This window comes from Ursus maritimus (genome assembly GCF_017311325.1).
Source record: "Ursus maritimus isolate PB19 chromosome X unlocalized genomic scaffold, ASM1731132v1 scaffold_X1, whole genome shotgun sequence".
Taxonomy (NCBI): Eukaryota; Metazoa; Chordata; class Mammalia; order Carnivora; family Ursidae; genus Ursus; species Ursus maritimus.
In genome coordinates this window covers 120,811,258-120,835,682 of record NW_024423319.1, presented here as the reverse complement: position 1 = coordinate 120,835,682, position 24,425 = coordinate 120,811,258, and the positions used below count along the sequence as shown (strand labels likewise).

The 24,425-nt window shown below is 49.5% G+C and overlaps 1 protein-coding gene across 7 annotated transcripts in view; it reads right to left on the bottom strand.

Moving 5' to 3' along the window:
- LOC103666313 (pseudouridine 5'-phosphatase) overlaps positions 1 to 24,425 on the bottom strand; it is a 420,096-nt gene that overhangs the window by 357,060 nt on the left and 38,611 nt on the right. For all 7 annotated transcript variants that reach the window (XR_005835935.1, XR_005835940.1, XR_005835936.1 and 4 more), the window contains exon 2: positions 18,078 to 18,296. Coding sequence is in view for 2 of the 7 variants with exons in the window: in XM_040634717.1 (XP_040490651.1) it covers positions 18,078 to 18,296 (219 nt within the window). In the remaining 5 variants the exon portion in view is untranslated. The remainder of the gene's footprint in view (positions 1 to 18,077; positions 18,297 to 24,425) is intronic.

The window sequence follows — 24,425 nt, the reverse complement described above, 5'->3', positions numbered from 1 at the left end:
AAGGGGAAAGGTAAAGAAACACACAAAGGCACAAAGATTTTTGCAGATGCTCTGCATTTCAGTAGGAAGAGGCCCCGGGAATCTCTAGCCACCGACATTCCCAAGACCCAAAGAGCTGGCAAGGGGCAGTCACTGCGCTGGGGTCAACAGCAGGAAGGCGTGGAGGATCCTGGGAGATGGTGGAGCAGTGGTTCTCCACAGGGGTATTTTGAAACCTCTCCTCACTCAGAGGAGATATTCGGCCGTGCCTGGACTTCAACTAGACTGATTTCTAGTCAGGGCCTGGAGATGGAAGGCCCATGGGTCATGTGTTCATAGTCCCACGAAGATCAACGAGTACTGACTCACACTGAGGGCCTGGCCCTTTCACGGGTGGATTCTAAGTCCTTCTGCCCTAAGTAGGGGGACGGTGACGGAGATGACCGCACCTTCTACCCTCGTGCCAGGATTCTGGATTTGAAGGACAGGCCCTTCTTAAGTGATGACGATTTGGGGGAAGGGTTCCCCTTCCAGGAAGCGATGCTTCACTGTGAACACAGCTGAGGAGCTCTGAAGTTTCCATCAGCCTCATACCATATTCAGGTGGACACGACAATGATCTCCTGGTCTACCATTTTATTTAAGGCACTGGTTCTCAAGCAGGAGGGGGGCAGTTTTGCTCCCATCCCTGCTGGGGGACATTTGGCAATGTCTGGTGGTTGTCACAACCGGGGAAGGGAATGCTCCTGGCATCTGGTGGGTGGAGAGCAGGGATGTTGGTCAATATTTTCCATCCTACAGTGCACAGGACTCCCCACTGCAGAAGGACGCATCCAGACCCAGATGTTACCACTGCTGAGGCTGAGTGGCCCTGCCTTCGCATGACAGACTCTGTCTTGGAAACCCTGGCTTCTAAGACGAACCTGGGCTCTTCCCCTGTGTCCAGCATCAGAGCACACCTGAGGGGTTGATAAGGAATGAGAAAGAACAGTGCCATGTTCCTCTCATCCAGAGTTCCCAGCCTGGAGAGAGGTCCGCAGGCCAGCAAATCACAGTGTGATAATGACAATGTTTCACGTCTGCCTCCTCCACTTCTCTGTAACTCAACCGCTGTCTGAGGTCACACTGACCTGGTATGAGTCCCAGTTTCCCAGTCCTTGTGCTGCTTTCACTTCTTTCCACGGCAGACAGGACACCCTGTCTGAAAGCTGGATCATTTATAAAATGGGATGGGGTTGGACGTCCTCATCACATGGTTCCAGGCAAGAGAAAGTCACTGGTATGGACTGAACCCCCTGAAATTCCCATGTTATAGCCCTAAGCCCCAAGGGGGTGGTGCTGGATGTGGAGACTTTGGGAGGTCATGGGGGTTATGTGAGGCCATGAGGTGGAGCCCCCTCACGAGAGCGGAGCCCTTATAAGAAGAGGAAGACCCATGGGGTGCCTGGGTAGCGCAGTCGTTAAAAAAGCGTCTGCCTTCGGCTCAGGGCGTGATCCCGGCGTACCGGGATCGAGTCCCACATCGGGCTCCTCCGCTATGAGCCTGCTTCTTCCTCTCCCACTCCCCCTGCTGTGTTCCCTCTCTCGCTGGCTGTCTCTGTCACATAAATAAATAAAATCTTAAAAAAAAAAAAAAGAAGAGGAAGACCCACCTCGCCAGAACCTCACCATGCTGGCCCCCAGAGCTTGTACTTTCAGCCTCCAGCACTGTGGGAAACACATGTCTGTGATTTACGCCGCACAGTCTATGGTATTTTGGCATGGCAGCCCGAGCTAAGACACAAAGGTGAAAGCATTATGCTCGGGCTATACCCTTAAGTCTTGGCAGATGGTGGCTACAAAGTTAATGTCCTTCCTTCATTAAACCGGTCAAAGGAGGAGAGTTCCCACCAGTTCTATGGCTCAGATTGACATGCCCAGATGACCCAAAGCTACAGGCCCCTCACACATCATGCTTACAACCCTGTCACCCCACAATGAAGCCCACTAGGCAACTAGGCCTATACTCAGGACTCCCAATCAGATTTCTGGGGTGTACAGAGTTGAAGAGTGTCTTCCCCAAAATTTATGTCTACCTGGAACCTCAGACTGTCACCCTATTTGGAAACAGGGTCTTTGCAGGTGTAACTGGTTAAGAATCCAGAGATGAAGTCATCTTGGATTTATAGGGTGAGCCCTAAGTCCAAAGTCCAACAACTGGTGTTCTTACAAAGAGAGGACACAGAAATGTGGGGAAGAAAGCCATGTGAAGAGAGAGGTAGAGATGGGAGAGATGCGGCCACAAGCCAAGGGATGCCTGGAGCGCCCAGAAGTTGGAAGAAGAGGCAGGAAGGACCCTCCTCTAGTGCTGGCTTGGGGCACAGGTGGGAGCCTTGCACAAGTGAAAGCTATCGTCTGGAACAGGTCTTTTTCTTGGTGGGCCTCCCAGTGTTTCTGTTTGCATCTTTGTCATGAGGGGCCTCATGTGTCCGGAGAAGAAGGTTCCAGGATCTTGCTGGTTGTTGAGGTGAAGGGGCATCACGGGCAGATGTTCCCTTCATCCCCAGTGCTCTCTGCATCCTCCAGGAGCCTTCGTGTTTGCCATGTGAAGCCTCTCTGGTTCAGTGCATGAACAGAATCCTGTGTTCTGCTGGGGTGGGGAGGATGGCATCCTGGATGTGTAAAATGGGGCCGAGGACCCAGGGGTCCAGCTGCCTCGCATCCAGGATTTCTACCCGCCCTGCAGTGCTGTCTGCCCTGTTTCATCCTGCCTTCTGTGAAACACGCACCCAGCCTGTCACCTGTATTTAAGAGTCAAAAGAAGACTATTTTGTGACACATGAAAATGATTTGAGATTCAAATTTCAGTGTCCACACAGAAAGCTTTCTGGGACCATGGCCACATCCTTTCCTATCTGTGTGGACTGTGGCTGCGTTGAGCTCAAAAGGTAGAGAGGTAAGGAGGTGAGACAAATGCCGTGCACGGTCTACAAAGCCAAAAAAGCAGAAAAAGTCTGCCGACCTCTGCTACACAGCAAACAGACCTTGTGCATGTACCGCAGAAAAAACGTCGAAGCGATGGACAAGGAAGAGGTAAATTGCATTGTGAAGGAAGCCGCCAAGCATTAGGATCTATGTCCTTGGCCTCTCAGCCAGGGATGCCAGTGAGAAGTATCAGAGCTAACAGGGATTCTTCCAGAGGCCTTACCAGGGAATGACCATTGTCGAAAATGAATCCACAACCCCAGTGCCTTCTTCCGTCATACCTTTAACTATTTGCTAATTATGCTCAAATTACTGGAGCATCATCAAACGGTCAAAATAATGTTGACAATATAAATACAATATGCACAGATTGTATACAGTGTATAATAAAATGTGGTATCTAATGGGGATATACACAGCACACAGGTATATTAAGGTTTACCAATGTCTAAGGTTCAACTCCTGTAGTATGCAGCTAAATCTCGCTTTGGATATTGGATAATTTACCACATACAGAATATTTTATTCATCAGAAGTCCATCATAACAATGCAATTGGAAAGGGGCAGCCTTTTTAAATCTGTAAAATATTTTCTTCACCTTTTGAGATTTAGTCTGTAGAAATCCCTAATGGGCAAAAACTGTGTATATAAAAATCAAATCACTTTGATATACCAACACGCTTGAAATCTCCTTATTAAATTGCTGTTTCAACAGACTGTGCGTAGACAGAGAAAATCAGTGAAATAAGATTCATATGACCCAGAGAGTATCTGAGTTGGAAGTTGCACATTATTTTCTGAAATGTGGGACATTCAGAAAATGACCATTTCCGGCAAATTAGTGACCTTTTGATCACATGCACTGTTCTGCATCTAGACCGTCAACTCACAAGGCTGCTGGTTTCCCCCCGAGAAGATCCCTTGTTCCACGAGGGTCTGGAGACATCCTGGAGGTCCTGCCCTCTGCCCTCTGCCCTCAGCATCAGCCCAGGCCCCGCCCACCTCATCCCATGGTCACCTTGTCCGTGCAAGCGACAAAATGTTGCCCTTCATAACTTGTGACGTCGCCTGGAAAACTCAGAATCCGCTATCCCCGCTTCCCAAACCAAGGAAAGACCACGGTTCTGTGTCACGTAAAGGACGAGACAACAGGAGAGCAAGTCCGAAAGGGATGGCCCTGAGTGGTTGTCAAGTGTATTAGGAGACTCCACTGAACAGATCTGACGATCGGGAGTCCCGTCCTTACACAAACGACGACAGGGATTGTCACGGAGACTCTTCGACAGCTGTGGTCGGCTGTTGGTGGTGAACCGAGGACGCAGGGAACATGGGGCAGTCTTTTCTCCTTGTATATCTCGCCAGCTGACTGGAGCACTGCGGAATTCTCACAGATTCCAGAAAGACTGGGACACTGTTTTTAAAAACCATATTGTATTTCGATGTTTTCTTCCATCTGTTTTGCTAATATTGGAAGAGAGTGGCCCACGACCATTGATCCTTCAACAATGTGGAGGGGGCTGAGCCTCACAGAGTTAAAAGCACATGCACAGGGGCACCTGGGTGGCTTGATCAGTTAAGCATTTGCCTTCAGCTCAGGTCATGTTCCCAGGGTCCTGGGATGGAGTCCCACATCGGGCTCTCTGCTCCTCGGGGAGCCTGCTTCTCCCTCTTCCTCTATCCCTCTCTCCCCCCTCCAACTCATTCTCTCTCCCAAACAAATAAAACCTTTAGGAAAAAAATGCACATGTAACTCTGATTCACCCCAAAATTAACTACGTAGAGCCTACCGATAACAAACAGCCAATCAATACATAGTTTGTATGTGGTATATATTACATACACTGTTCTTACAATAAAGTAAGCCGGAGAAAAGAAACTGTGACTAGGAAAATCATTAAAAAAACAACCCACATTTATAGTACTGTGCTGCATTTATAGAAAAAAAATCCGCATCTAAGTGGACCCGTACAGGTCAAGGGTCAAATGTATTTCAAAACACTGATAATTGCAGGGAAAATTTTCATTCTGTGCCTTTGTTTATTTGATTAAAAGTTGCTTAAAGTGTTAATTTTATTTACTATGAGTCACTTTTAGGGTTGCTGCTTCTAAGGATTTGTCGCCACAAAAATCAACGTACAAAACCACTGTTTAAATAGTCTTTTATTTATAGCCCAAGAGAAAAATATCACAGGAAATGCTGATAGCTCATTGAATCTTTGTGCGTCTCTCTTAGAGCTCTGAATAATCAGCTAAAACTCTAAGTTCACTTACGCAAGGAAGTGCTAGGAACATTTCAAAACCAAGCCTAAAATAACGCGTCTAGTTCGGCGCAGACAGAGCTGCCGAACTCCATGTTTACCATCACGGTCCTGGGCTAACGGCCCCGCAAGTGCCCAGGCCAAGAGCTCACTGTTCACCCTGCACAAGCCCAGTGCTGCCGACGTCATGGAAGACACATAAAGCTGCAGATGCTATGAATGGACAGGACAGACTTGGGTTTCCAGTGTCTGCACACGTCTGTGGCAATCGAAAAGAAACGTGAGCACCTTCCAAATCGCTCCCATCAGCGGGGCATTCCTTTTGCCTGACTCGTGCATCCAAAAACACGACCAAAATAACAGCAGACCCTACCCTGGTGATCCCCGAATAATCTGAAAGTGATTCGCCCGATTTGCAGGGAGCACGATATTAAAATACGATCGTTTCCATCACCGACTATTTTTTCTTGCTGGCATTTTGCACGAGTTTCCACTGTGGGCCCAGAGTTTGTATTGTGAAGTTTCTGTTGATGCCCATTTCTGGGAATCATTTCAAATACAGAATTCTTGCCATTTGAGTGTGTGCTCCGAGGAACCGCTGAGAGAAGGAGAAGAGTGCCTCCCTGTGTTCCTGTGTCTGGTCGGCTGGAGAGTCGCAGAGAAAGGCCCCAGGTCTGGAAGGTGGTGCAGGAACCACTTGCCGAGGGGTGCCCACTTTCAACTGGTGAGCCAGCAAAGAAGTGCCCGGTGCCGTGCCTGAGAGTTCATCTGACCGTGTCCCTGACGCTGGGGCCCACTTAGCACCGGTAGGCGCTCAGGTGCACAGGAAGGAAGGGTTTCTGCCCTAATGCAGCGTGTCATCCCGCCTGGGGCTGAGGACACACGCACAGCTGCCACATTCACGTGAACATCCTCTGTAGTTGACTGTTACCATGTCTTTCTACCTCGCCTGTCCAGGAATTTTACCAAACTCCAACTACGTCATCCTCAGAAGGCTTCTGGCATTTTAGAAAAGTAATGTAATTTTTCTTTATTGTGTCAAAATACACGGACATAAAATTAACTGTATCTAATTGGGCGGTGCAGTGGCAGTAAGTACATTCTCATTTCTGTGTAACGGACACCATCAGCTGGTTCCAGAAAGCTCACGTTCCCAAACTGAAATGCTGTCCCTGTGAAACGCTAACGCCCCGTTCCTCCTGCCCGAGGCCTTGGCGCCCACGCTCCTACTTTCTGTCTCCATGAATGGGATGACTCTCAGTGCCTCCGGGGGTGGGAATTCCGTGTTCGTCCTTTCGCGACTGGCTCAGTGCACTCGGCATCGTGCCCTCAAGGCCCATCTGTGTTACAGCAGGTGTCAGCACGTCCTTCCTTTTTAAGGCTGAAGAGCATCCCGTTACACGCAACTACTGCTTATCCATTCACCCAACAGGGCACACTTTTGGCGTTACGGACAGTTGCCTTCAATTCTTTAAACAAGACATGTAATTCTTTATTTCCTAAGAAACAATCATCAAGCCCCAGTGCAATACCTTGCCTGTTGTGCACTGTATCTCTGAAACAAGGCTGTGACTACCTCAGATGGAAAACTAATAAACTATGCCCCCATACTGTCTGCATATAGACGGCATCCCCGTCACTGTGGTCAGTCTGCTAGAAGGGAGCTGTGCAGGTGGGGGCAGACCGGGCAGCCTTCTAGAACCTGGCCACTCGTCGGTAGAACACATCACTCCGCGTGCCCAGCACATACCACCCATGTCCCAATTTTGCACCTCTGCAGAAAGCACTCGCTTGGAACATACTCAGAGCCTCTCCGGGGGCCTCAAAGCTCTTCTCCCATGCTGTAGGCAGCCTGTCCCGCCCAAGTCTCTTGGCTCCATCCATGAGAACTGTTTATCTACTCATTTTCTCTCCTCTTGAGTTGACAAGTCTTTGAGGCAAGGATTTCTTTTATCCACTATCTTATCCTTTCAAGCACTTAAAAATCTGGGGAAACCACCACACATTTAAAAACAGAAATTGTCATTCTTTTATTTTAAAAGATTTTATTTATTTATTTGTCAGAGAGACAGAAAGAGCAAGAGGGAGTGCACAAGCAGGGAACAGCAAACAGAGGGAGAAGCAGGGTCCCCACTGAGCAGGAAGCTGGATGTGGGACTTCATCCCATGCCTGGGATCATGACCAGAGCCAAAGGCAGACACTTCCCTGACTGACCCACCCAGGTATCCCAGAAATTATAATTCTTTAATTTGAGAAAAATATTTCCATCCACAGGCAGGTAATATCTAGGACTCTAGAGAGAAAAGACACATATCTCATTTTGCTTAGTCTAGAATGTCTCCATCATAATTTAGTAAATAACAATGAAAGCAATGAGCAGTCTTTGAACATGGAAATTTTACACCTAGAAAGAAATTACATCCATATACAACATCAAACAAGCTGGCATTTTTAAGGAAAGGGGGAGAACAACTTTGAAGGTTTGCCACTTATATCTGAACAGCAGTCTGTTTCTACGGCTTCTTCCCAGGCCCTGCAATCCTGAATTTTCCTGGAGATGTGCGTGAGTTTATCTCTTAAAGAGAAAAGAAGCACGGGATAAGCTGAATGGATTATCATGGTTGTTAGCTTATGATTTTCCTTGTCACTTGTCACGTGTGTCCTTTAATTGTGCAATGCTCAATGAACGTGGGAAGCATAGTTAAAACATGCGGACTCCCAGCTTAGCCTGGAAGGCTGCTCGAGTGCTGAACAATCAGCTAAGGGCCCCACATGAGAGCTGCCGCCGGAAACGTCAACTGGAAAGGCCAAGGCCTTGAGCAGGCAGGACTTCTCTGCGTGGATTCTGCATGGATTCAGAGAAGGGCCCAGCCGTGAGGATGGCATCCCACAACAGGCTAGGAGGTTTTTACGTTATTTTGGGATGCCAACCTCCTTGATGTAAGGCCGCTGCCACATCGTCGGGGCAACATCGTGCCACAGTCAGATATCCGCATTCTGGACCCCATGCCAGGCTGTGATGCCACTCTCCACGGTCTTGGGGCAAGTAGCTGAAATCCTGCAGGCCCTGATCCCACCCTGTGCAACAGGCAGGTGCGATGCGTGACCACAGGGGGTCTCGCACTCACACCTGTGAGGCCCCGAGGCCACCCTGTGCGACTGACGGGCAGGTGTGACACCTGACTTGAGGGGGACTCGCACTCACACCTGTGAGGCCCTGAGGCCTCCCTGTGCGACGGGCAGGTACGACGCATGACCAGAGGGGACTCGCACTCACACCTGTGAGGCCCGAGGCCACCCTGTGCGACGGGCAGGTGCAACGCGTGACCAGAGAGGACTCGCACTCACACCTGTGATGCCCCGAGGCCACCCTGTGAGACGGGCAGGTACAACGCGTGACCAGAGGGGACTCGCACTCACACCTGTGAGGCCCTGAGGCCTCCCTGTGCGACGGGCAGGTGTGACGCGTGACCGGAGTGGGACTCGTTCTAAAAACACAGCCTGACGATTCAATGTAAATGATTCAAAGTTGTCATGCTATGAATCCTGTACGGAGTTTCTATAGAAGTTCGTGAATGATTTTGTCCCTTTACGGTACGTGTGAATGTGTGCGTGTGTGTGTGCGTGCGTGTGTCTGCATGTGAGGCATCGCAGGGGTCTGGAAGGATACCCCCTTTCCATAAGGAATGGTTCCATGCACAGAGTAGGAGTTAGAGGGCTCCCAATGTCTCCCCTTTCGTATTATATGAAGCACGTGTAATTTCTGGTAATCACAGAAACATGAAAAGCAGTGACACTGTGACTGTGGCCTGTTACCATGAAGGTAGGTTTCCAGACGTACGACTGTCCTTTTATTCCTGCGGTGATAAATTTCACATGTGAAAAACCATGTTGAGACTCACCTTCCATGAGACTTGCCATCGTGGAGTGATTTAATACTCTTTTCACCTGTGCACTCCTATAGCCTCAAACGTTCAAGTACCCACGCCTCACTGAGTTCCAGCCCTCCTTTTTCAGGTGAGTATTAATTTGTGCCAGCATCACAGGACACTGAGCCGGTGGTCCACTGAGACCGTGTGACTCCACCTCAGGTGAAGTCCTTGCATCCCGGGTCCCCTCTAGCCCACCTGCCCCTGCCCTCATCATCATGTGCCCTAAACCCACAGGGACACTCCCTCCCAGCCTGGTTTCAGTCTGGCACAACTCATCTTCAAATACCCCAATGGTTTCCCACTCTGGGAAGCAGCAAACAGAGGAGCTTGGGACCAAGGACTCTCCCTAACCGAGCTGACAGCCCTGACTATTTACGCCTCAAGCACATCAACGATGAGAGCCCGGCTTCCAGCCGTCACAGAAGCAAGTTCCTTTGCTGCCTAACAACCTCCACGTCAATTCCTTTCCATCTGGAATGGTGGTGCCCTCCCCGCTCACCTGCCCATACCTTATACATGCTCCTCAGTTTATCCCAAGTTCCAGCAACTGCCAAAAAGCTGCCACGGCTCCAGGAATAAGGTGCCTTATTTTCGTCCACATCCCGTTTTGAATGTATTTCTGGCGTGAGCTATGCTATGTGGGCTTTCACATAACTATGCACGTGCCCTGAACTGACGGCACACCCCACACGGAAGGGTCCCCCGAGCACCCGCTCAGCACTAGACGCACTGAAGGGCTCAAGGAGGAAAGACAAAAGTTATAGGACGGCGCCAAGGGACTGAAAGCCTTCTTGCCCAGCTGCGTGGTGGGGAGCACGTGCAGAAGAGGAAGGAGGATGCTAATGGCCTGCAGGGGCAAAGGCTGTAAGAAACACAAACGAGGGGGGCGCCTGGGTGGCACAGCGGTTAAGCATCTGCCTTCGGCTCAGGGCGTGATCCCGGCGTTACGGGATCGAGCCCCACATCAGGCTCCTTCCTCTGCTATGAGCCTGCTTCTTCCTCTCCCACTCCCCCTGCTTGTGTTCCCTCTCTCGCTGGCTGTCTCTATCTCTGTCGAATAAATAAATAAAATCTTTAAAAAAAAAAAAAAAGAAAGAAACACAAACGAGGAAGACAGGAGGAAAAGAAAAGGTGCACACTTACACCAGACGGAAGACCAGAGGATGATACAGGCTGGCACATGAGATGGAATGGACGCAGGGAGCCATGGACGAGGGCCCCTACAGTGCTGCGTCATGCCCACTACATGGATGGGCGGTGTTTGTCCATGAAGTTGAGCAGAGACGGAGAAGGGCACGACACACTTCTCAGCCCCGGTGAGGACCGGAAGCGGCCTGGGGGAAGGCCCAACATACTCTCCCAGTGTATAGGCCGCAGCAATACTCGCAGTTATGCAAGCAATCCTCCACTGTGGACATGTACCTTCACTGTCCTGGGTGAACCTGAGCCCCAGGAGTGCTCGGACAGCTCGGTGGGAGAGGGGGGACTGATCCCGCACACACACCCCAACCTCAGAGGCCAGGACACCTGCTAGCTCCCCTCCGTCAGCCGCCCCTCCCTGCGGACAAGGCCTGGACACCACACCATTGGCTGTCCGGGTCACCAGGGTTCTAGCTCGTCATCTCTGCTCTGTCCCTCTGGGGGCTCTCCTAAGGAGTGAGGAGGCAGGAGGCCCAGAGGTGCCCAAGCATGACGGAGCAGTGCAGGGCTGACCGCCACACACCCACCTGGCCTTGTCACACTCCTCTGAACTGGCCCGGAGCCAACGCCTCAGGCTTTCCCTTGGGAAATCCCACAGTCAGTGAAAGAACGCAACAGGGAAGCCTTCTGGAGGATTCCATACCACGAAAGGTACCTCTTTCTTGTTACTGGCCTTCTGAGCCAAATTACACTGACTAAATTATGACAAAATATATTATTGCCCCCATCCCAAAGAATCCGTTGATGAAGGAACGGGTCCAAAACAGAATGTAGGTAACCAACACCTTCCATGGAGATTATTCTTAAAAAGGTTTTCCTACATGCCAAATCAAGGACTTTCCTTCTGTTACGCAGTACACATTTCAACGTGTAAAACCATACCTATTAAAGCTCCAGAAAACTTACAATAGATGAAACACATTTGTACGGTTTTCTCCATTTTTGCCACAATTTTAAAGAGCTCTGTTTTCACAAAATAAACCCAGCACTAACCGACGGTTTCCATTTGCCTATGAAGTCATGTACCAAATCCCTACTGAGCATACCGTCCTGCCGGGGACATTCATGGCCAGTGCTTCAAGAAGAGACACTTTCGTTACAATTTAACGATGCGGCCCTACTGATGTGAGAAGGATCCACATCAGTTCTGCCTGTGTGTTCAAGCCCCATGGGTCAGCCCTATCCTCCCGGCAGGCAAGGACACAGCCCTGCATCATACCCAGGACCTGCTGCCCCTGGTGATGGGCCCAGGTAAAGACACACCCCTGCATCATAATTGGGGGCTGCTGCCCCTGGTGATGGGCCCAGGTAAGGACACACCCCTGCATCATAATTGGGGGCTGCTGCCCCTGGTGATGGGCCCAGGTAAGGACACACCCCTGCATCATAATTGGGGGCTGCTGCCCCTGGTGATGGGCCCAAGTAAGGACACACCCCTGCATCATAACTGAGGGCTGTTGCCCCTGGTGATGGACCCAGGTAAGGACACACCCCTGCATCATAATTGAGGGCTGCTGCCCCTGGTGATGGTCCCAGGTAAGGACACACCCCTTCATCATACCCAGGACCTGCTGCCCCTGGTGATGGACCCAGGTAAGGACACACCCCTGTATCATAATTGGGGGCTGTTGCCCCTGGTGATGGACCCAGGTAAGGACACACCCCTGCATCATAACTGAGGGCTGCTGCCCCTGGTGATGGACCCAGGTAAGGACACACCCCTGCATCATAACTGAGGGTTGCTGCCCCTGGTGATGGACCCAGGTAAGGGCACACCCCTGCAACATAACTGGGGGCTGCAGGCCCTGGTGACGGGCCCAGGTAAGGACACACCCCTGCATCATAACTGGGGGCTGCTGCCCCTGCTGACGGGCCCAGGTAAGGACACACCCCTGCATCATAACTGGGGGCTGCTGCCCCTGCTGACGGGCCCAGGTAAGGACACACCCCTGCATCTTAACTGGGGGCTGCTGCCCCTGGTGATGGACCCAGGTAAGGACACACTCCATGCATCATATTTGGGGGGTGTGGGCCCTGGTGATGGGCCCAGGTAAGGACACACCCCCGAATCATAATTGGGGGCTGCTGCCCCTGGTGATGGGCCCAGGTAAGGGTACACCCCTGCATCATAACTGGGGGCTGCTGCCTCTGGTGATGGACCCAGGTAAGGACACACCCCTGCATCATATTTGGGGGGTGTGGGCCCTGGTGATGGGCCCAGATAAGGACACACCCCCGAATCATAATTGGGGGCTGCTGCCCCTGGTGATGGGCCCAGGTAAGGGCACACTCCTGCATCATAACTGGGGGCTGCTGCCCCTGGTGATGGGCCCAGGTAAGGACATGGCCCTACATAATAATCGGGAGCTGCTGCCCCTGGTGATGGGCCCAGGTAAAGACACACCCCTGCATCATAACTGAGGGCTGTTGCTCCTCGTGATGGGCCCAGGTAAGGATACACCCCTGTATCATAATTGGGGGCTGCTGCTCCTCGTGATGGGCCCAGGTAAGGATACACCCCTGTATCATAATTGGGGGCTGCTGCTCCTCGTGATGGGCCCAGGTAAGGACATACCCCTGCATCATAACTGAGGGCTGTTGCCTCTGGTGATGGACCCAGGCAAGGACACACCCCTGCATCACAATCAGGGGCTGCTTCCCCTGGCATTCTGCCATCCATTCCTCCAATTTAACTTGCTAAATACCTGCGTGGGCTGCAGCTCTCACCTTGAAAGCATAAAAAAATGAATGCCAGTGAATTAATAATACAGCCTCTCGACAGGCAGCCTTCTTGTCTAATAAGCTCAAGGTGACTTCCACAACCAAAAATACCCAACCAGAAAGTACCTTCAGAAAGAGAAGGGATGAAAGTCGTCAAGGGTTATGTGATCATCCACTGTTTAATAATGGGAACAAAGCAGGGACTGAACAAAAGGAACACCCAGATCTAGAAAGAGGATGGTGGCCACCTTTTCCTGACTATTGTCCCTGCACCCAGAGCTCTAGGAGGTCACCTTTGCAGTGGATTTCAGGTTCGGCTCAGGTTCTGAGATGACAGGTGGGGTGCAGAATGGAAAGGTGATGGGGTGAGCATGTGTTTTAGGGTAGAAAATTTGCCCTACTTTATGCAGGACTCATAGAACCAAATAACATATCTAATGTATACTGATTTTAACTGTAACCAGCTTCACCAGTGACAGGAGGTAAGTAGAAAAAGAAGTCATCCCGGTTAAGCTCTATAGGACTAAACTTTCTTTGCAGAACTGCCTCACTTTTCAGGTAGACATTTCTGGATTCGATGATCTTCTGTGATTATCTATGACTGGTACCTTACTTAAGTGATACTTGGTCACGGGGAACACTGCATCGACTGGATTCACCAAGTAGAGTTCAGGACATAGACATCTTAGCATTCTAGACATGCTGCCACACTAGCTGAAGAGGACGTCACATTTTCTGGGTACTGCAGTAGAACATATCTCAAGGATTTCTTGGAAAACAGGACCAAAATACAAGAAGGAAAAGTACTTGAAAGGCTTGGGTGGATAAGAAAGGAAAAAGGCATTTGCGTGCCTAATACATTACAGGTGCCTGACGTGTTAAACAATGACAGATAATCCAGGTCATATGTGAACTGTCTGCACAAATCCTAACCTAGATTAACTAAGAAAAAACAAGAGAAGGCTCAAATAACTAAAACCAGAAATGAAAACAGGGGACATTAAAACCAATGCCACAAAAATTAAAAAAGAGGATTTAGGAGAAAATATTAAAAAAGTGTATGCCAACAAACTGGATAAGCAAAAAATGGATAAATTGCTAGAAACATATACTCTTGTATCAAGGTCAAATTATGAAACAGAAAGCCTGATCAGATATAAAATACTAAGGATATCTATTCAGGAATCAGAAACCTCCTAACCAAGAAAAAGCCATCACTGATGAAGCCTACCAAACAATTAACACCAATACTCCTCAAGCTCTTCCAAAAATTTGACGACGAGGGTCCGTACGCTCATTCTATGAGACCAACATTACCCTCATATGATAACCAGACAAAAACAATAAAGTTGCTATCTATAAGGAATATTGATGCAGAAATACTAAAATACTAGAAACTGATTTCAACACCACATTTCAGTAGCTGATTTCAACAGCTTGACCATGGGGAAGTTATTCCTGGAAGGCAGAGATGGTTCACAACACCCAGAAATCAATGTGATACACCACATTAACAAAATGAAGGACAAAACTGTATCAGCTGACATGCAAAAAGCACCTGACAAGACTCAACACCTTTTTAGGATACCAACACTCAAACTGGGAAAAAGAAAAGTACGTAGAATAAAAGTGTCTCCACATAACAAAGGCCAGATATGAAAAGCCCACAGCTAACATCACACTTAACAGAAAAAGTTGAAAGCCCTTGCTCTGAGATCAGGAACAAGGTAACAGTTCTATGCATAGTACTAGAGGACAAAGCCACAGCAATGAGGCAAGAAAGAGAAATAAGAGGCATCCAAGTTGTAAAGGAAGAAGTGATCTCTGTTTGCAGATGACATGATCTTATACGTAAAAAATCCTAGTTTCAAACACACAAAAACTGTTAGAACTGATAAATTCAGCAACATTTCAGGATACAAAAATCAACATGCAAAAATCAGCTGCATTTCTAAACAGTGACAATGTACAACCTGAAAAGAAAGTTAATACAATTCCACTGATCATGCATCAAAAAGGAATACACTTCTAAGACGGTGAAAGACTTGTATACTGAAGCTACAAATCATTCCTGAAAAAAATTTAAAAACATACAAATAAATAGAAAACATCCCATGTTCATGAACTGGAAAATCTGATATTGTTAAAATGTCCACACTACCAGAAGTTATGTGCAGATTCAAAGCAATCCCTACCAAAAGCTGAGGACATTTTTTGCATAAATACAGAAATCCATCCAAAGATTTATGCAGACTCTCGAGGGACTCTGAACAGCCATAAAAATACTGAAAAGGAGTAATAAGAGTTGGAGGTCTTGAACTTCTTGACTTGAAAATATATTATAAAGCTATAGGAATCAAAGTGATGTGGGACTGGTATGAAGACCAACAGAAGACAACAGAAAGCACAGAAATGAACCCTCACATATATGGCTGAGTGACCTTCAACAAGATGGCAAGACTTCTTGAGAGGGAAAGGACAGCATCTTCAACAAATTCCCATCAAACTGGGAATACTGGATATCCACATGCAAAGGAATGAAGTTCAGCCCTTACAGTACATACAGAGATTAACTTGAAATTATTTAAAGACCTGAAACTATTACATTCCTCAAAGAAAACATAGGGGGAGATATTTATGAATCTGGATTTTATAATGATATCTTGCATTTGACACGAAAGCACAAGGAATGAGAGCAAACATAGCCCAATGGGACTGCATCAAACCTAAAAAATTCAGCACATCAAAGGACACAATCAAGAGGGTAAAAAGGCAACCTATGAAATAGGGAAAAAAATTTGCACACCGTGTATCTGATAAGAGGTTCATGCAGAAAATGTAAAAAATACATATAACAAGCAAAAATCAACCCTATTTTAAAAAATAGGAAAAGACTTAAAAAGGTATTTCTCCAAAGAAAACACAGAAATAGCCAAAAGCGTACGAGCTGAGGCTGCAATTCATTTCTCATTGGAGAAGGGCAAATCAAAACTACAATGAGTTACCGCTTCACACGTCTTAGAATGGCTACTCGCAACAACCACCCAAAACCCCAGAAGATAATTACGTGTTGGTGAAAATGTGGAGAAAGTGGAACACTTGTGGACAGTTAGAGAAAAAGTAATGTGGTGCAGCCACTCTGGAAAACATTATGTTGGCTCCTCAAGAGACTGAAAACAGAACTACCATATAATCCAAGAAGCCCACTTCTGGATATATAACCACAGAAATTGAAAGCACGGCCTCAGAAACGTATCTGTATTCCCACGTTCATAGCATCGTTCACGTTAGCCAAGAAGAGGAGATGACTCCAATGATATTCAACAGAAGAATGGACAGACACAGTGTGGTCCAGTGACACAGTGGGAAAAAGGGAGAATATCCTGCCTCATGCTACAGCGTGAAAAAACCTTGAGGACCTCATGCAAAGTTCAAAAAGCCAGTCAGGAGAAAAAGGACAAATCCTGTAGGACAAATCCTGTAGGAGCCCATTCACTATACGAGGTACCTGGAAGAGTCCAATTCATAGGGACAGAATGTGGAGTGATGGTGCCAGAGGCTGGAAGGAGGCCGAAAGAGGACTTAGTGGTTAATGAGGACAGAGGTTCTGCTTTGCAAGGTGAAGAAGTTTTAGAGACGGATGGTGGGGACCGTGACCCAACCGTGCAACCCTCACTATGCCACCTAACTGGACACCTGAAGATGGATGAGATGGTAAGTTTCACTGCATCTGTTTTTAACTGTGATTTTAAAAATGAGCCGTACGGGTCATGGTCCCAGGGTCTTGGGATTGAGCCGCATGTGGGGTGGGACTGCCTGCTCAGCGGGGAGCCTGCTTGTCCCTCTTTCTCTGACCCTCCCCCCAGTTTGTGCACTCTCTCTCCCTCAGATTAAAAAAAAAACAAAAACAACAAAAAAAAAACTTTAAAAAATGAGCTGTATGGATGTGTTTCCAGCATGAAGGGTTGTCAGGGTACCTCCATGTGCAAAGGGCGCAGGACGGGAGCAGACGCACACAGTGTGTATCACACGTACCCACTCCTGACATTCACATATACGTGTCATCTAAGCACAGCCCACATGGTTTCTAGGTCACACAGGCGCTGGCGTTAGCTGGGCCTTTCCAGGAAACTCTCTACTTCCAGCGTTATTCAATCTGCACCTTTGGATGGATGTATAAGTATTTCCAAAAAACCCATGTTTCAAAAATGACTACGATTCACATTAATACAACTGTACATCCAAAATTACTGCTATAACTGAATTTTTTTTTTTCTCCCCTAGCACCAGGAATCCCAAAGATGGAGTAGTCACCTTTCTCCCTGGAAGATTCTTAAAATTGCACTCCATTTTTAAGCATTTTTCGGCCCTGCAATCTAGAACATTCTTGATCTTCTCACCTTTAGTAAGAAACAGCAGACAATTCAGTTCTGATCGATCTTCCGTTAACAAGCCCCCAGGGAGAAAAGTCATCTTTGCTTTCAAAGGAAAACAAGTAAAGAACAGGGTGAAGGGCATACCAACAGACATGTTGAAGATGAATTATGCCCTTAACTTAAAAAAAAAAAGAAAAAAAATTAACGTTCTTTGGGGGAGATTTAGTGGCTTGCTCATCCTTCATTTGTTAACGTTTAAAGAGTCGCTAAGATAATTCTGTACCTGATTTTGAACAGGAGACGGCAAAGCCACCTATCAGACTTTGAAGCAATCCCGTCATGAATATAATGTTTATATAATATTGAAACAAACACAGTTCAAACGCTTCTGGACCTTGCAACTCAGTGAAAGGAATGCATATTATGTTTAAAAGCCCTTAAAAAAGACAAGACGGAATCACAGCACAGGATTAACCAAACTCTCTCCGGAGGAGCTGTGAGCCTCACCCAAGAGGAGATTTTTCTGAGAAGGTACCAAGACAAAAGAAGATGCAAAGCCAGCCCGCCACCGGCCGCTGACCATGATTTACAGCAACACTGCGAAGGCGCAGGAGTATAATCCCGTCAAACGGGAGGGGGCGGTACCTGGCATCAAAGCCGCCGTGGGGAATACTTCTTTCAACTTCGCCTGGCTTTCCTCCACCAGCTCCTCTTTGGACATGGGGAGCTGCAGGACGTCTATTATGATCTGGGCCGCCTCCAGTGCCTTTTTTCCCATAACAAGGGACTTGACATCCCAGCTGTACTTCTTTCCATAGCGGTCACAGATTTCTTGGAACACCACTGAATAGAGCCGTTCGGTGTCTGCAGAAAGAGAGATACGGCGACGTTTAGGGGTGCGTGCGTGTTCATGTGGAGGCCCTGCTAGATCAGCACGTATCGTGGGCATGTGCACGGAGATCTACGGAAATGCTGGAAATGCTGCCGGTCACTCGGACCACAGTGCCCTGGGTCGCTGCCCCTCCGTTTGCTGCAGTGTGCTCACAGCTGCAATCTGCAAAGTTAAAAATGGGGAAACAAATGAACATTTTATGGTTAATCTTTGATATAAAGATGGATGCATTTGGGCCTACACGTGCGCCTGGGGCGGTGAAGGTCCTCCAACATCACGTGACGGCATCACCTGGTGCTGAAGCTGCCTGCAGCGGGCATCATGCAAGGGTCAGTGTGGGCACACTTCCACTGCCCCGTGGCCGTGCACACAGCAGGTGCACCTGGCCACGGCCGCTGCTGTGAAGCTCCCGTGTGAGCACGGAGCACGTCTGCACGGGCTCGCGTTGCTCCACTGCTCTCTCACTGAACTCACTGAGAGCCCTTCTCATGCCCGCTGTGTGTGTGGGAGGGGGGCCTTCCCACACCCAGCAAGTCCGAGACACCCGCCAAACACCTGGCAGTTCCACTCGCTTCTGACACTGTGTCAGATCCTACAGGTAACGTGTCCCAAACCGTCACGACATCACCTCACACCAGTCAGACTGGCTGCTATCGGAAACACAAGTACAACAAGAGTGGTCAGGATGTGGAGAAACAGGAACCCCGCACACTGTTCGTGGGGATGCGAGCTGGTGCAGACACTCTGGAAAACACTGCAGAGGTTTCTCCACAAGTTCAGAACAGAGCTACTGTAGAGTCCAGCAATCACACTTCTGGGTACTTACCTGGAGAAAACAAAAATGCTAATTCAAAAAGACATATGCATGGGGCGCCGGGGTGGCTCAGTCTGTTAAGCATCTGCCTTCAGCTCAGGTCATGATCTCAGGGTCCTGGATCGAGTCCTGTATTGGACTCTCTGCTCAGTGGGGAGTCTGCTTCTCCCTCTCCCTCTCCCTGCCGCTCCCCCTGCTTGTGCTCTCTCTGACAAATACATAAATAATATCTTAAAAATAAAAGACAAATGCACCCCATATTCATTGAGCATTATTTACAATAGCCAAGATATGGAAGGAACCCAACCATCCATCAATAAGTGAATGGATAAGGACGGTATACAGAAGAAAATACTACTTAAAAGAAACGAAACCTTGCCATTTGCAAGAACATAGGGAGACCTACACGGTGTTATGCAAAGTCAGACAAAGACAGAGATTGTTTGATTTCACTCACATAGTGAAACTTCAAAGATAAAAACCAAGAAAGTGAAGAGTCTTAAACACAGAGAACGTAGCGGTGGTTGCCAGAGGGGTGAGCGGGTCGGGGGGATGAGTGAAACAGGTGAAGGGGACTCGGAGGTACACACTGCACGTATGAAATAAGTCACAGGGATGGGGAACATGGCGCGGGGAACACAGTCAATGCTTCTGTAATAACTCTGCATGCTACACACATGCTAACAGGACTGACTGTAGCGATCATTTTGTAATGCATGGAAATATATGATTACCAGAATCACTACTATATAAGCCTGAAACTATAAGATACTGTGTATCGGTCATACTGAAAATAGAAGGTACTCAGTCCCATAGGTCTGCCCCCAATACCCCCTGCTATGCCAATTCCAAGTCCCAGTTGTCACCTGTGCTGTAGGTGGGAAGGGGATCTCACAACATGCTCTTGGTTCCACTGATTTGCTGGAGTGGTTCCCAGAGCCCAGGAAAAGTTTACCGTTCCCCCGTGTATTACACAAGGATGTGACCAAGGATACAGAGAAACACGCACAGGGTAGAGTTGCACAGGGCGAGGTGTGCAGGGAAGGGCACGGAGCTCCCATGTTCTCTCCAGTTCGCCATTCTCCCAGCACCTGCGCGTGTCCGCCAACGGGGAACCTCTCAGGACCCCCGTACTTTTGGGGTTTTCGTGGAGGCTTCATCACAGAGACGAGAAGTATCATCAAGCCCACTTACAGCCCTGCTCCCCCATCTGGAGGATGGGGCTGGAACGCGGAGTTCCAAGCTTCCCAGCACGCCTTGGTGTTTGTACTGGCCAGCCCCAGCGGAGGAACCCGCCAAGGATGGCCTCTACAGAACAGAAGACGCTCCTGTCCCTCAGCGAAGGACAAGGGATTTAGGAATTGGTACCGGGAAGCAGGGTCAGACGGCAAACGTTAGAGCAAAGATGCTCCTACTGATCTTATTATCACTTAGGACATTTCCAGGCTTTGGGCAGCTCTGTGCTAGGAACTGGGAGCACAGACCAATACATACGGTTTCTATTATTTCACAAGGCTGCGTGTCATGGTGAAATTCAGGTCAGTCTGGGAATTGGATCCCAGCTGGAGACTTTCTAAGCAGTAAAGCCTCAGACAACGTAGTTAGCATCCTGGGCCCTTTCCAGGTTAACAAGCGTCGAAGGGTACTACTGGTAATAACTGGTAGTATTACTATTACTATATAGCATAGTAAATTAAATACAGCATGGTAAGTGGTACTCACTATATTTACATTTATTTACGTTTACGTCCCTATGTATTTAATACATCAGCAGCGTTAACAGTACTGACCGATGCCAGCACTACCAAAGCCATGAGCCACGGTAATGTCCTCATCTACTTTGTACATAAAGAAGGTTAATGGCAGGGATCCTCGCACTACTACCCCCAAGACGTACGATCATACCAGTGTGAGGACTGGACACTCGGTAATATTCTCAGAGTGTGTGTCCGAGTCTCGGGGCGGGCCCATTAACGATAGCTGTCACCGTGACAGGCATCACTGTGTCCACCATGGGCCCCTAGAGAAAGATCAGTTCACTGAAAATCCAAACGTGGGGCAAGTGCCTGAGAACTGATGACTGTCTCCCAAAGGCAAGTGTTTCCAGACCAGGCAAGTCACAGGGGGCTGAATGTGTGCTGGTAACCCTGAGCCCAGGTGTGCAAAGGAACACAGAGAGGCTCTGCCGCGGGCCCTGGCCTCGCTCTTGGCTGTGGCATCAACAGAGACACTCGGTGAAGCCAGGAGATGACGGACGGGAGGTGGGGCACACAGGACTTGGAAGACACACAGATTTCCGGTTCCGACTGGTTTAGGAGATGGACCACCCTGCTCTCGTTTCAGCAGGAAGGCTGACATGCGGGGCGTGAAGCAGTATGAGTGATGCACATTCTAGACTGAACTTGTATGGTTTGACCCAATAACAAGACCACCTCTTCTTCTGCATGGGAGACAGTATATGGAATCCTAGCACACAGTGATGTCAAGAGACTGGGCACAGGCAGAGAGAGGAGAGGCCCGGGTGTGGGCGTGCTGCAAGGGAGGATCCACACACATGGGTCTGTCTACACGTACAGATGTTCACACTCACCTACGTGTTCATGTGCACTGATGTGCACACAGCCGTGCGTGCCTATCTGGGATTGCCTGAATCGGTTCTGAAAGTTGTCAGGGTGCCACCCGTGCATGGCTGGTTTCACCCGGAGATCTCTGCTCCTCCCCGATGCCCAGTCTGAGGGCTGCCGGGCGCACACTGCAGCCTCCCCGAGCCAGCGGATGGCAGGAGGCATGGTGCTGTCTCCTGCGAGCCGTGGCTGTGTTGCCGGTGCGGTCTGTGTGCATCTTTCCCACAGGAGGTCAACAGATGCCTGCACAACACAGTGCCCCCACCACCTGTTTGCTGCCGGCTTTGTGGATGTCACCGTTCACATGCCTCTGTTTGTGGGCTCAGCACGCCCACCGGGGGGCCCTGTCCGTGGGCCCAGCGTGCACCTGTTAGGGGATCTCTGGTTCTTCTGGGTTGGACTGGGGCTGGGCAGGTCCCCTGGCCGCCTCCCCTGTGGGCTCTCAGGATCAGCACCGGCTGCTCCGTAGGACCCCGGCTCTTCTTTCAGCTTTCAGGGTGGGCTGCCCCCAGCCCCCATGCCTGCGTCCCCTGGCTTCCAACTCTGCTCCTCCTCCCACCGCCCCTCTGAATGCATTCTGCTAGGACCTCTGTATGGCCTCCTTTCCCTGGACCAGCCTGGAACCCTCAGCACCGGGGTGGGATGCCTGGTCTTGACAGCAATCAGCGGCAGGAAGAGCTTTTCTCTTCCTTCTGCTTTCTGAGGCAAAACTCCCCGGAGACAAGTGTCAGGTAGAATTTCATTGTCAGCACTTGAACCACCTGGGCCCCTTGCTTGTCCAGCACAGGCTGCACTTTCCCGTGGCACTGGGTAACGCCCAGAACACACAGATCTCAGCTCCCCCACCCTTGTTTCACATCACCTCTGCATTAGGAAATGCCTCTTGTGGTTTTGTTTTCTTTTGCCGGCACAAAAGATGGTGAGGCTTTAAGGAAACCCTTCCGGGGTCATCTGTAGAACAAGCACGGTTGGGACAGCCACCCGAGTGACTCAGGGTTTTCTAGAACGCACGCTGCACCTGCACGTACCCTTCCTGAAGAAGGCAGACAACGGAGGGAAGGCTGGCTCCTCCCCGTCGTCATCGACAGCAGAAAGGCCTTCTCAAGCCTTCTGTGGCCGAGGGTCTCCGATAACAAATGCTCCTTTTGGGTGCACCCCTGGGAGGGGTCGGAGGAGGGCGCTATGGGAAGGAGGAGGACAAACAGGCAGTGATGTACATGTTTACTTTCTTCACGTGCACATTTTCCTCTAGTACTTGAGACAAGTCTGCAACGAAGAAACTCCAGGCACCAAGTGAGCGAGAAACTAGTGTGGGGTCTAAAAAGCAAAGTCGAGCATGCAGGGAGAAGCAGCAGAGAGAGGCCTGGCGGAAGATGGAGGTGGCATTCGGGGACTCCTGCTAACGCAAGTGGACGAAGGAGAAGAAAAGGATGTGAAAGAAATACTAATCCCAAAGACAGAAACACAGCGATGGCCTTTAAAATGCTTTCAACAGTGTTTATTTAAAGGCTCGTGTCAGAGCTTTTAATTTAAAAGACACTGAGCTGTGGGATTATAAATCTGCATGAGACGGTGCAGACCACTTTTCCTCACAATGTAGATAAAATCATCCCAAATCCTCGGTGAATAAGCGAGGATCTAAACAAGTAAGTAAACTCCTCGGATCCCACGGCATACTTAGGAATTAAAGGGACAGAGGTTTGAAAGGAAACAGTTCCAAAGACGGGCAAGAAAGACATGCATGACACACCGTGCCTAGCTACCGGGGGCATGGGGTCCCCCTGTTCAGAAGCGAGGGAGTGAGGCCCAAGCTTTGCAACTTGCTTCTGCGTTATTTCACAAGAACATCATTGTAACGTGTATGGCAAGGTAAGCTGCTGCCGTCCCCAGGTGTGTTAGAAAAACGTTCCTTGTAAGGCCAACCTCCCTGCGGCTTGGAAGAGGGAGCCCATGCAGCAGTGGGGAGCTGCTGCAGGTGAGCTGATCGGGTACGTGGGGACAGGAGGGCATCAGACGGGAGCCAGGACCCTGGCAATTTGGGCACGGTGGCCGCAAGGCACGTGTCGTCATGGGTAGCATGCTGCCCTCCCAGGTGGGGAAATGAGACATTTAGGTTTAAAGTCATTGAACTGGAGTATCACTTGAAGATGGCGGAGGAGTAGGAGACACCGTTTTCAGCCGGTCCTCCGAGTCGAGCTGGATAGGTACCAGACCAGCCTAAACAACCACGGAACCAGCCTGAGACGCAGGAAGACGCATCTGGATCTCTACAAATGAACATCTCCAGCGCAGAGTATTGAGGTACGAAGCGGGGAGCCATGAAACTGTGCACAGATATCGGAAGATAAACGGAAGGGGGAGGGAGCCGCCGCGTTCGGGTGCCGGGAAGCGGTAGCCACTTGCACGGGGGAGCGGGCGGGCTCGCGGACGGCACCCGCAAAACAGCAGACTGAGACCGTGAGCCGGGTGCGCGCGCCACCAGGCATCTCGCGGAACACCGGAATCCCGGTGCGCTCACTGGATCCAGACTGAGACCGGGAGATCCGGGAGCGCGCGCGGGGCGGCTGGTGGCTGGCGGCTGGCGGCATTAGAAACACAAAGGACAGAGACGCGCCGGCCCTGGAAGTGAGGGCTGGGACGCCGGGTGTGGGGCGCACATCCCG